The sequence below is a fragment of the Paramisgurnus dabryanus genome, chromosome 16, assembly GCF_030506205.2.
Source record: "Paramisgurnus dabryanus chromosome 16, PD_genome_1.1, whole genome shotgun sequence".
NCBI classification, from domain to species: domain Eukaryota; kingdom Metazoa; phylum Chordata; class Actinopteri; order Cypriniformes; family Cobitidae; genus Paramisgurnus; species Paramisgurnus dabryanus.
The window spans coordinates 13779249-13793039 of record NC_133352.1 but is presented as its reverse complement, the minus strand read 5'-3'; the positions used below and the strand labels follow the sequence as shown (position 1 = coordinate 13793039).

General features: G+C 37.2%; 1 protein-coding gene across 1 annotated transcript in view; it reads right to left on the bottom strand.

The window, feature by feature from the left end:
* Positions 1-881: 881 nt before the first annotated feature.
* atp7a (ATPase copper transporting alpha) overlaps positions 882-13791 on the bottom strand; it is a 28228-nt gene continuing 15318 nt past the window's right edge. Inside the window, exons 12-23 of the mRNA XM_065271165.2 lie at positions 12741-12868; positions 12478-12632; positions 10818-10952; positions 10026-10220; positions 9737-9919; positions 6876-7086; positions 6590-6736; positions 6369-6511; positions 6083-6286; positions 3270-3387; positions 3066-3168; positions 882-2203 (exon numbers count right to left, since the gene is read on the bottom strand). Coding sequence (XP_065127237.2) covers positions 1930-2203; positions 3066-3168; positions 3270-3387; positions 6083-6286; positions 6369-6511; positions 6590-6736; positions 6876-7086; positions 9737-9919; positions 10026-10220; positions 10818-10952; positions 12478-12632; positions 12741-12868 — 1996 coding nt within the window. The 3' untranslated portion in view covers positions 882-1929. The remainder of the gene's footprint in view (positions 2204-3065; positions 3169-3269; positions 3388-6082; positions 6287-6368; positions 6512-6589; positions 6737-6875; positions 7087-9736; positions 9920-10025; positions 10221-10817; positions 10953-12477; positions 12633-12740; positions 12869-13791) is intronic.

Here is a 13791-nt window from a genome sequence, read left to right as displayed (position 1 = left end):
TGATAGGAAGAAATGTATATGAGAGTGATTATATAATTGCAGGTACATTTGGCGTCCAAATTCATCACTCTTTTCATTTCTGCTTTTTTAATGATTGCATTTTCAAGTATTTTAATAATTTGGTAAGCTACTCATTGCTACCCAAAATGCCTTTGGATATCAAATGTACATGCAATTATATAATCACCCACATGCTGAACACAGTTACATGTCTAATTACACAACTAATTTGTTAACTAAATGAAGTATTGATACATTGCTACACAATAACAAACCCCGAAAGAATGGTTTGTTTTGTAGTGCCACCTTCTGGTTGGTTATTAGAAATGGTTTCACAGCTGTGGGTAGATAAAGGGGTACACACTGGTCAGTTACTGTTAGGGGTCAAACTGTAAAATTATTCTTTCTGTAGAAACACAAAATATTAAGTTTGTTGTCTGGTAACAATAGAGATACAGGTAAGTGTGCACAAAATAGTTCTGTCAACAAAAGTGAACTGTGCTATAATGGCACAAAATTATTTTTGTTTATCGCTTAAGTGCAAGATTTGAAATTCAAGGTAACACTTTACAAATTTAAATGTATAAGCTAATAGTGAACAATACTTCTACATAACTTATTATTGTTAGTTAATGTTAATTTTATCCTTTACTAATATTTTTTTTTAATCAGAAGTTGTTAACATTAGTTAATGCACAATGAAGAAACATGAACAATTGTATTGGCATTAACAAAAATTAATAAATGCTGAAAACTATAATTTAGTTCATGTTAGCTTATGCAACTAATGTTAATAAATATAACCTTATTGTAAAGTGTTACTAAATTCAGTCCACAGCCCATATACACTTTGAATTTGATAAATCACACAGACATTTACATCTTCTGACTTTAATACATTTGGCAAATGAAGCAATAAATATTTCAAAATTGTCATTCATTGATGTGATCAAATCAACATTATTTCATAATGCACTTGTTTTGTGGGACTGCATGGCATAATTGACCTTCAGTAATACAGTAACAAAACTTCTTATCACAAACATATTTCTTTTCTAGATTGTGGATATTCAGTCTTTAGCATGAAATAAAAACATTTCAAAAGCTCAGAACGGTGTTGAGCCCAGCAATAAATCTCAGTAACCTGATTCAGGCTGTGTCGTGTAATGTTAAATACTTATTAATCTATCAAGGGCATTAATATACCAACAGATATACAGCTGATAGTAATGTGTAGGTTAATAAAAAGCACTGTGTTTTTTAAACAAAACAAATGAATATATTTAAAAGCAATAAATTGAGCAAGTGCACATTTAAATATAGCAAAAATGAATGTGTCTTATAATGGTTTAATGTCTTGGTAACTAACTTGTGGCCCATCATTACGGAGTATGAGGACCATTAACCCACTAATACAGCAAACAAGCTGCTTTCTTTGGAATGTACTGCGTTGTAGTACTCATGCGAAAATATGAAATGCCAAAATGGCCTTAGAAAAGATCACTGATAAAATAAATTCTTTCATGTGAACGTATGCAATACAATATAAATAAATGATGTAATAAATATTTACCTAACTATTACGATAAAACACAATCATTCACTTCTAAATAGTCGTTTTCACAAAAATAAAACTGATTTCACTTTTTCTAGACAATCTGCACAAGTCGATTTTCCTCCTTTAGATTGTCATCTTAAATTGGCCACCAAGTGGATTACACTTTAGAAGTAAACAAACCTTCAAATCATAAAACCTCTTTTGTAGTTACAGAAACAGCCTTTGAAAGAAAAATCCAAAGCTGCTCAGACCAAGAGCATCATTATAAGGCAACTGTAGTCATATTCATGAGGCAACTTTTGGGCACACAGTTCCCTCCCCTATAGGCACTGAGGTAAAGTGACGCCTCACAACGGCCTTCTCTTAGTAGCCTACACAATATCATCCTCACAGTGCGCATCCCCAACCAGCAAAGAGTGCTTGTCTGGCTCACTGAGGACCATGCTGTTGAGGGAGTGTTTGTCGGAGCGTAGTGAGTTGATGGAGGCTCGGCTGTAGTTGACAAAGCGGTCGAGAAGGCTCATTTGTGGTGAGGGGCGGCGCAGTTCTCCCATGCCAATGTGAACACTGACTTCTGATAGGCTGCCTTGTCTTTTCATCGGACCGAAACGCCTTTTCAGTGTCTTAGCACTGGGTTTAGTGTAACTGTAGGAACAGGAAACAGGTTTTAATTGAAACGTTACCCTGACTTTAAACACATGTACAGCGGGGAAAATAAGTATTTGACACATCAGCATTTTTATCGGTAAGGGGATCGAATTCATACAAAGAAATCAGAACATTTAAGTATACAAGTTGAGTCATAATAAATAAAGTGAAATGACACAGGGAATAAGTATTGAACCCATGAAGAGAAAATGTGCAAAATGGCACAGAAAGCCAGATCATCACCTGAAATCTGTCAGTATTGAGAGAGAAACCATGCCCCCTATTAGTACTAATTGATATCAGCTGCTTTAGTCCTAGTTGATGGCCTATAAAGGCTTCTCATTACCGAGGATGAACACAGGAAAGACTTCATGATGGGTAAAAGCGAAGAACTCTCTCAAGATCTTCGTAATCTTATCGTTAAAAACCATTTTGAAAGATTAACACTAGGATTGGCTATGTGAATGCGAAACTTTTAAAAATCCTTTCACTTGGATGCCGCCATTTTCTTTACATCACTATACATGGCGTCAAAAGGTTGCAATTAAAACCTGCAGCAAGGTAAACGTGGTAAACAAGTCTTCAATGATGTGAAATAGAAAATGAGAGTTATAAATGCACACAGCCTGTAGGTGGCGGTATGTGGTCTTGACACCTATTTAATGTACCCTTTAAAGTACAGCCTAGGAAGCCTTCTTCCTTAAACGTTAAAATAATTCATGTGGCTGTCAGTGCAGATTATTATACAGGAACAATTAATATACACACGGGCTATGCTTGGATAACATTTAGATAAATGTAATATTTAATGAATGACGAGTTTATATGTTTTAAACATGGAAAAATCTTGAAAATTTACCATTTTAGCATGAGAGAGGAGAGAACCACAGAGACTGAAGAAGCAGCCATAGCAGCAGAGCCCATCCAGGGCTGCAGCACCAAGCCCACAGGCATGAACACACCTGTACATACAGTAACGCCATCCATTAATGCAACTCAACCAATAATAGACAAAAATAAGCCTGTAGTTTCTGCTAGCTTGCTTTGGTTTAGTTGCTCTCACCTGCAGCAATTGGAATTCCCACAAGATTGTAGATTAGTGCAAATACAAAGTTGATTCTTATTCTTCTCACTGTTTTCTTAGAAAGGTCGATACTTCCAACAACATCCAGAAGATCATTCTGTGAGAGTTGCAGAAAAACATTGAGAAAATACAGACTGGGCCCCCTTGCATGAAATGCTTTAGACCAGGGGTTTTCAAACTTTTTGTGTGTGTGGACCACTATTTGTAATCAAGAATTTTCGCGGACCACCTCATAATACTCATTATAAAATATGTCTACACAAAGTCCTGAATTAATCTGCACATCTAAATAGTCTTACTAGCACTAAAACTATAACTGGTCATCGCATCAGTACAAGAGGTTTCTTAACCTTATATCATAATTATTTATATACATATTCTTAGTGTTGGGAAAGTTCACTGTCTACATGAACTAGTTTAGTTCACAGTTCACAAATTTTAAAATGAACTAGTTCAGTTCATAGTTCATATTTGAAAATGTTAAACTAGGTCACAGTTCCAAAAATGAACTAATTTATAGTTATTTTTTCCCATATTATTTTTTTAAATGATTGCCATTATAGTCCATATAGAACCACCACAGAAAGCAATTATTTGATCAGTTTTAACACTGAAGCTAAATGCGTCAGATTTCATCTTAATGTCCAACTTTAAATCCTTATCCAACCAGGGTTTACATTAGCGTTGACTGTCTTTTAATTTTTGTATTTGCTTACACATACCTTGAAAGGCTAGCTGGGTGGGGGTCGCACCCCGGGCGAGAAGCGCTGCGAGGCATTGCGTGTTTGACAACTCTCAGGTATTGCACTCCACACGTGCACGTTAAATAGCGTGAGCTTAGTCAAAGTCTATTTCAAGATGCGGAATATGCGTTAGCAGCCTATGTTAATCGTTAACGATTTAGGACAAATATGATGTTATTTAATGTTAAACTATTTGAGTTGCGCGGCAGGAATTTCAGAAGCGTCTGTGTTGTTGTGATGACGCATGCAGCGTGACTGGTGAACACCGAGTGGTGGCGGTGTTGCCAGATTGGTTGTTTTTTCCGCTACACATTAAGGCCTGTTTACAGTGTGTTTTAGTCGGGTTTTCGCCTGGAAGAATATACAAATCTGGCACCCTATTGAACGACGTTAAACTGAGAGAGCGTGCCGTTCACAGGCACCAGAATTAATGAGTTCACAGTAACGTTTATTAGGCAGCAGTACACGTTCGCCCAAAATATGAACGAGTTTGTATATTAAAATATAAATATTCTTATTTTGCCTTTTCACGGACCACCTGCAGTACCCTCACGGACCACTAGTGGTCCGCGGACCACAGTTTGGGAATGGCCGCTTTAGACCAGTGGTCTCCAACATTATGCCCGCGGGTACCAGGTTGCCCGCACAAAGTATGTAAGGGGTGCCCGCCAAAGCACATTCTATTAACAGTCTCAACTGTAATATTTATTTATTGCATATTTTTATATTAGCTTGGCTTCTTTTATGAAACAAAAACATTTTGAGTAGATAAATAGCAAAAAGTAGCCCTCCAGATTGTTTTATCCATTGTGGTAGCTCTTGCTCACAAAAAGGTTGGAGACAACCAAAACACAACAACATCATTGCACATAAATTAGACAGAGATGCTTTAAAAGCAACTTACAGGTTTCAATACGGAAATAAATTGATTTAAAAAATCTAAAGCATTGAACATTAAAGGGCCCATATAATGCAAAACCCACGTTTACAAGGTGCTTGGACATAAATGTGTGTTGGCAGTGTGTGAGCATGAAAATGAAAAAAAAAATCTACCCATTAAACCAAAGCAGTCCCATTAAACATGCTTTTTGTTTTTTGTTAATATGACATCACACAAACAACGACACGCCCACAGTAACTGACTGACCTGTTAATTTTACCCAAAATCTTTTCTAAATGTGTTTGTTAGCACATAGAGACAGAGCGCAATGCGTCATAACCTAAAAACCACACCCACCAGGGGGAAAACAATCCATCTGTCTCCATTGACTTTGTATTACGTGAGGCTGCCAGTGCCTCCTTGTCATTTCTGGTTATAACAAAAACAGAATAATGCCTAAAAGCTGCTGTGTGACAATATGTACAGCTAACAAGCCAAAAAACCCAGAAATACGTTTTTATAAGCTGTCGACCCCAAAAAACCGAGCATTTAAAGACACAAAAGTAGGAACAGGCAACTTTTCATAGTACTACTATTAGTAGAACTGCGCCCACTAGAGGGACAAGTAGTAGGTGATTAACTTTTTTCTCCTTAAAGGCTGGGTTTTACGGCTCAACATCTTATAAAAAAGGCTTATAAAAATGTCAACATCTTATTTCTGCTTTTTTGGCTTGTTAGCTGTATATCTTGTCACACAGCAGCTTTTAGGCATTATTCTGTTTTTTGTTATAAGCCAGAAATGACAAGGAGGCGGCCTCTCGCAATACAAAGTCAACGGTTGGATTGTTTCCCCCCGGTGGGCGTGGTTTTCAAATTAGCATAACTGTGCTCTGTCTCTATTGTAGCAATAATGCGGCTGTAGCTAATTTGCATTTGAAGGTACAGACACGAAAACAGCATGTTTTTGCTCCAACCCAAATGGGGCATTTTGGACGTGCTATATTAAATTAAATCTGTGGTGTATTTTGAGACTTATATTACATCTTGTAAAAATAGGCTTAATATGTGCCCTTTAAGAAAAATGTAATTGGCTTTAAACTTTTGTGCATAACCATTTATGTCTCCCCCTATTTATCTTACATATCTAACACTCTCATTAGTGTCCATACCCTAATAAGCACCACGTCGGCAGCCTCTATAGCTACATCTGTGCCCGTGCCTATGGCAATGCCCACGTCTGCCATGGCCAGCGCAGGCGAGTCGTTCACACCGTCACCCACCATGGCCACACGTTTTCCCGCTTGCTGGAGCTGCTGCACTTTCGCCACCTTGTGAGATGGCAAGACTTCTGCAAACACCTTCCTGATGCCCACCTGGACAAAACAGCACAGTACAACCTCGGTTAAGCTACAACAATTACCACTCAGATTAAAGGAACAATGAGGGACGCCGTACCTGAGCAGCGATAGCTCTGGCTGTTCTGCTATTGTCCCCTGTCATCAGCACAACCTCCAACCCCATTGCTGTCAAAGTGTGGACAGCCAACTCGGCTTCAGGCTTTACAGTATCTGCTATGGCCACCATTGCACTAAGCTCACCTGAGAATAATACAGATTTTATTCACCTGTAGCTACTCACAGATCCCCCCGTGTTAATGTTTTCTGTCGTGCACTCACCGTCCACAGCCACCAGCACGGCGGTGCATCCTCTTTTCTCATGTTCTGTCATGGCTTCATCTACATCTGCTCGCACATGCAGCGCGTTCCTCTTCATCCACTCTCTGTTTCCTATCAGCACAGTGTATGAGGCCGTCTGTACCTCAGCTGAAACAAATGAGCCATGGGTTAGCAGACCTCTCCAAGCCGTATGTTTTTTAATGCTCAGGATTACCATTTTATTATAATGTAATTATAATACTCAACTCAATCAAATCCTAAAGATGCAGTCATATGACACACTTACTGAGCGGCTGTTGGTCCATGATGAGTGGATGTTCATTGGTGTGCGTTCTGGTATCGCTGATCTGGACCAAGACAGCATTGTGTTGGTTCTCCTCACTGTCACTGTCTCTTCTCCTCAGCAAGTTTTCTGTGTTACTGACCAGACACCTGATCCCACAACCTGGCACTGCTTGAAAATCTGTACAGGTGCCAAGAGAGTCCGTACCCAACTCCTATAAACACAGAAGAGCCATTGTGAAACTACATTCCAAATCCAGTCTATCATGCAAATCAGAGGTGAACGGTGAATACAGATCACTGCAGTTTTAAACTAGCTAGCTAGACAGTCAACTCGACAAAAATGCAGACAGAAAATAAAAATACAAAAGAGAGAGCTGGTAAACTACAATTTCACTAAATATTATGCATCTATTAACTCTTCCCCTGCCACTGACAAGTCTTCCCTGCCAATGACCAGTTTTTACGACAATCCATATTTCCGCTATTATCCACCAGGTGGCACTCTTACCCAATTTATAAAACACTAAAGCATCCACTGATCCAAAAACAGTAAAAACTCTTAATCTGGTTTCTAACCAATTTTTTTTACAAAAAAGCAATTATCCCGGCTTTTTGCCCAAAATTTGGTATTTGAGAGGTAATAAAAAGAGAACAAATAAAGGTAGGATGTAGGGATGCTAAACAATTAATCGCGATTAATCGTTAGCAGAATAAATGTTTTTGTTTACATCACATATGTGTGTAAACTGTGTATAATAAATATGTATATATATAAATATGAACACATTCGTGTATAATTTTAAGAAAAAAAAAGTATATATTAAGTATTTATATTTATATATAATATAAATTATACATAAATATACAAATGTATATACACATGTAAACATTTCTAAAACATATACATGCATGTGTGTACATTTATTTATACAAAGTTATTATACACAGTTCACACACACATATATGATGTAAACAAAAACTTTTATTCTGCTAACGATTAATCACGATTAATCATTAAGCATCCCTAGTAGGATGAAACTTTTTTTTAAAGCAGAGGGTCTGTTTTTCATTTGATATATTGTATGTTTATATATTTAAAGAATAAATTTTTCTGGGAAGCAAAATCATAAAAAATGCTGGCTGACAACTTAAAAAAAATACAAATACTGGCGGGGAGAGAATGAAATGAGTTATAATAAACAATACTTAAAATTTTAAGAATTTGAAGTATTTGTTTAGTAATAGCATCAGATGGCTGTGCTTCATTGATATGTTAATATTACTCTGCATTTTAAAAAAGTACTAATTTTACTGCAGTGATTATGCAACAATGTCATGTGTTTATGACATAAAATAAAGCAATAAGCCCCAAATAGCAGTGGGTTACCAGTGCATTTTATAACAGCTAAGGGACGTTGTAAGGCACGACACAAAGCGGAGTGCCTAAAACCCCCTTAGCTGTTATAAAATGCACTGTAACCCCACTGATTTGCGGGGCTTAATGCTTTTATAAAACAGTTACTTCATATGCATATAGCAGGATTTCATAAAATAAAACACAAATAAGTTGTAATTAATTTAGTACAAATATGACACTACTTAAGTATTTTTTTACTTTCTACATAAAAGTAAATTTTCAAGTATTTGTATTTTATCAGTGTTTTTAATTTGTAAAACTTACATTTCAAAGCATATTATCATAATTTTAACTCCACTACATTTCATAATTTCAAGTTTTTGGTTTATATTTAATATTTAAGTACATTAAACATAATGGCTGTTTCTCAATTCTAAGAACGCAAAGAACAGACTTGCGTTCTCGTGGAGACTGGTCTTGCAAGGCGACCTTGGAAGAACGAACTCAGAAGGTCGCGAGAACACAGAACGCACTTGTGAGAATTAAGATGTGTGCGATCTTCCTGCTGGTCACCTGACCTCCCCAGATTTCAGCGTGCAAGTCTGCACTCGATGCATCCTCGATATCAAGAACTCATCCGGGTATTTTCATGAGTCCTCTGTACTTGTGTTCTTGAGAATTGGAATTGAACTTTGACTGTTAATGATGACGTAGAGCGAGGACACAAGAGCGCAAGATCGCTGAAGAACGCATATTGAGAAACAGCCTTAGTATTTTTTTAAATTTACTCAAGTAAAAGTACACAATTTTTATATTATTAACTCTTTCACCGCCAGCGTTTTTAAAAAAAGTTGCCAGCCAGCGCCAGCGTTTTTCATGATTTTCACCAAAGTTTAATGCCTTCCAGAAAATGTTCTTCTTTAAATATATAAACATACAATATACCAAATGAAAGAATAGACCCTCTGCTTTCAAACAAAAAAAACCGTTTCATCCTACCTTTAGTGGTTCTTTTGCAATCAGCTTTTGAATATGGGTAGGTTTTTGCAAAAACACCATATTTTGAGCAAAAAGCAGAGATAATTCCATTTTTGTGACGGACTTTTCATAGAGATCCCTTTCAGAGCGATCTTTAAAACAGACACGGACATGCAGCCGCTTGCCATAGGGCAATACTTCCGGTTTTAAAAAGTTTGGAAGGGCGCCACCTGGTGGAGTATTGCGGAACGACAGAAAATCTCGTCATTGGCGGGGAAGCGTTTTCTCTTAATTGACGAGATATCTCGTCAATGGCGGGGAAAGAGTTAATGTATTAAATCAATTTTAATATGCAATATAAAAGGAATACACAGTATGATTCTATGCTTTAGAATGTAGTGAAATTTTTTTTAGTAAAGTACATTTTTTTCCCAAGACAAACACTCTGATAAAGCACAGATGCTTGGAAAATTTACTTAAAATACTCAATTAGTGTCCGCCTCTGCTGCTATCAATGTTAAACAGACCTGTTTGCAGTATTTGGTGATGGCAGCACCCAGCGGATGTTCACTGTTGTTCTCCGCTGTGCCTATGATCGCCAGCAGTTTCGAGCGCGGCATCCGATTCCCCTCATTTAACATCTTTGCCTGGACCACCTTGGGTGCCCCATACGTGATGGTGCCAGTTTTATCGAACACCACCGACTGAATCTGCAGCACAAAGGATTTTATAAAAAAGACACCAATTGTGGCATCACAATTGAAACTATAGAAAAATCCCTAAAATAATGTGCATATGACTAAACTCATCCCTCACCTTGTGTGCCATCTCTAATGGTTCTCCACCCTTAATGAGGATTCCATTCTGAGCTCCCACTCCAGTTCCCACCATCACTGCTGTCGGGGTGGCGAGACCCAACGAACACGGGCAGGCGATGCACAAGACAGTGATGGAGGCCTGGAAGGCGAAGCGGATCACTGCCTCGGTCTCAGATATGCTTTTATTATAACCCTGTAGAGAGACACATTAGCGTACATTTGAATAGAAAATATGAACACGGTATTTGAACCCTTCAGATTTGATTACTTTTAAAAGGGCCTAGTAAAGTAAAAAAAAAGAATGGGGGTAAAAATGCTACCAAAAAAAATTAAATAATGTATGGTGGAATAGCATTTTTGATAACGATGTACAAAACAATGGCGTATCCTTTGAAATTCTGTATTTATGATAATTTATGTAAAAACCCAGCTAAAGTCACTTTTTGTGATTTACTGTTTAAAAAAAATTAAAATCCTCCTACATAATGTGTGAAAATATCATGTCAAAGATTAAAATCAATGTGACTGAAATTAAACTTTGATGCTGCTGATCTCATCATAAAATTATGAGACTTTAGCCTGGATTTTATAGACACATACGTCACATACAAGTTGGCTCTTAGTATGCAACTCCTGGTTATAAAGAAGAGGCCTACTTTATAAATGTATACATTGTATAGTGATATGCCATATAAAGTATGAAAGATGTTTTAAAAAGCTACTATAAATGTTACAATATTAAAATAATGCTACAAAAAAGAAAACAAGAAAGAAACAGTGATGTACTCACAGGAAAATATTTCTCCACCAGTGGAAAGTTGACAAAGCCGATCTGAATCCAGACAATCAGAGTCAGGAAAGAGATTACCACAATGAAGGGGACAAAGTAGCCGCTGATCTTATCGGCAAACTGCTGAATGGGAGCCTGAATTTTGGAAAGTTTAAAAAAAGAAGAAGCAAAGGTTAAATGTTTGGTCAGATGTGCTAATATAGATAAAAATATATACTGAATAGAATATGAAAATAAAATATGTTTTTTTATGTTTATGTATTTCTATCTTACTCCTCTTTTAATTGTAATATTTTAGTTATTATTATAATATTACTTGAAATTAAGGTGGGGTCTAAAGCTATTTCATGCATTCTGAATTATTATCACTGTTATGACGGTTTTTCATTGCATAGTACCCCACATTTTGGTTTAGGTCAGGTCAGGTCGGGTCAGCTCACCTCACTTTGTCTTGGTTAGCTTTTCCATGGAGTTTAGTAACACTTTGGAGTGGGAGAGATTATAAGCGTCGTGTTATATTTGCGCTCCCTACTGCTGTGACATCATCTAAGAGCGTCATTGTACATTCCCATACAGTTATTTATTTCTCAGCCCGCCACAAAATTAAAATTGACCACCACAAATGGATGTTTGCACATTGCGTTTATCACTACCTCTGTCTCATATGACAGTTTCTGTACAAACACCCGACCCGTGGCGTCAGTCGACGCGCTCCGCTGAGCCTCATTTAAGTTGCTTTTAACTCTTAATGCGCCAGCATTTTTCATGATTTTCACAAAAGTTTAATGCCTTCCAGAAAATGCTTATTTTTAAATATATAAACATACAATATATGAAATAAAAGAACAGAACCTCTGCTTTCAAACAAAAAAAATCAGTTTCATCCTACCTTCATGTGTTCTGTTTTTATCACCTCTCAAATATGTGTAGGTTTCATCAAAAACACAAAATTTTGAGCAAAAAGCTGAGATAATTCTCTAAGGACTTTTGATAGAGATCAGATGCAGAGCGATCTTTAAAACATACACGGACATACAGCTGTTTGCCCTAGGGCAATACTTCCGGTTTTTATAAGTTGCGGAAGAGCACCACCTGGTAGATAATAGCGATATTGCAGTTTGACGAGATAACTCGTCAATGGCGGGGAAAGAGTTAAGCATAAATGCGGACGTGCGCATCGTGAATGTGCCGCCACAAACTGCAAGTCTGGAAAAAACTATTATGGTGTCCCTGATTCTCAACCTGTGAATGTTTTTCATCGCTAAAACCATAGATGACAACAGGTTTACTCGAGACAGCGCAAGCTAGCATAAAGATAAAGCTAATCTTGATGACACTGATAGTGACGATTCTCTTGACCAATCAGTGATCTACAGTGTTTTCGCATCACGTATTGGTATCAGCTCGGGTCGCTTGGAACCCCGACCGAGGTGGTACTTAAAGAAGTATCGGGTACTACACACTGCACCCAGTGGAGAAGCCCTCAAATGTAAGCTGACCCGACCCAAACCATAGGGTACTATGCAATGGAAAAGCGCCATTAGAGTTGGATTTCTTGTGCTAAACATAGGCAAAGTGTCACCATTATTATTAACTGTGTTAACTCAAACAATCTGCAGCTGTCGAATCAAATGTTCGGATGCTCATTTGACAGACACACCTTTGATGTCTGTGCCTCTTCTACAAGTTTGACGATCTGAGAAAGGGTGGTGTCCATGCCCACGTGGGTGGCTTTGATCAGCAGAGAGCCGTTCTGATTTATAGAGCCCGCAATGACAGTACTGCCCAGCTTCTTGGTCACAGGCATGGCTTCACCTACAACACAACCAGACATGAAATGTACATGTGCATCATAAGTTTAACAGAAAGGGTTTGCATTTAGGGACTGTGATGTGTCCAGAAAAAATGGTGTTTTTTTCTAACCCGTAATGAGAGACTCATCTGCCGTGGAGTGTCCTTCAATCACTCGGCCATCTACTGGAAATTTCCCTCCAGGCACAACCTTGACAATATCTCCTCTCTGTACCAGCTCCACATCCACCTGCTCCTCACTGAGAGACAGAGATTTATATACAAAATGTGCTTTCCTTTTAAAGGAAACAAACTAAAAACTACATTTGCATTTCTACAAGGATACAACAGTGCTTGTGATGTAGCAAATTAATAGTGTTACGGTGTTGATGCTTTGGTTTTATGTAAATCAGATCTGCTTTGCTGTTGCCATGACAAACAGCAGATGTTTGGTTTTCTCATCTGTACATGGGTAATATTTTAATGTAGTGTAATGGATTTAAAAAGTTATTTTTATTAAACATTTCAGTACATTTGAATGTTTTTTTCCAAATATTGTTGATACCCCTATTCAAAATAATGTCAGGTGGTACAACCAATCATTGTCTATTTGCCAGATAAGTTTACCATAAAACTAACATTTGAGAACTATGCATTTAAGAATAATAATTTAATAACGTATAATAATTATGGACAACCTTTTATTAAAACTAAAATTATTTAGGTTTAAATTTCTTAGCAGTTGCACCCTTTGTCTTGCTGGTTGCACCACCTGACAAAAATTTACATTTACTGTAACAGACTTCTACTTGGATGCTGTTATAAGTTTTTGCCCGTTATATCAAATTCATAAATATACTTTCATATAATTGAAATGTTTTTTACTAAATAGCATTTTTTTTTCTAGTTTAACATTGGTTGTACCACCTGACACAGGAAGTGTACCAGCCTCCCCATTACATTTAACCCTTATGGGTTGTTGAGGCCATTTTTGTTTTTTATGTCTTAATTTGGCCACAACTTTTTCTGTGTTTCAGCAAATGGAATGATTTTTGGTGACATCTTATATTGACACATATTTTGAGAAAATGTTTTGAACAATATACCTGGGCCAAATTTACTACCCTTTCGGGTTGTTTGTGTACAAAAAAGCCCCTAACTTAAGCGGCTGTAAAAATTTATC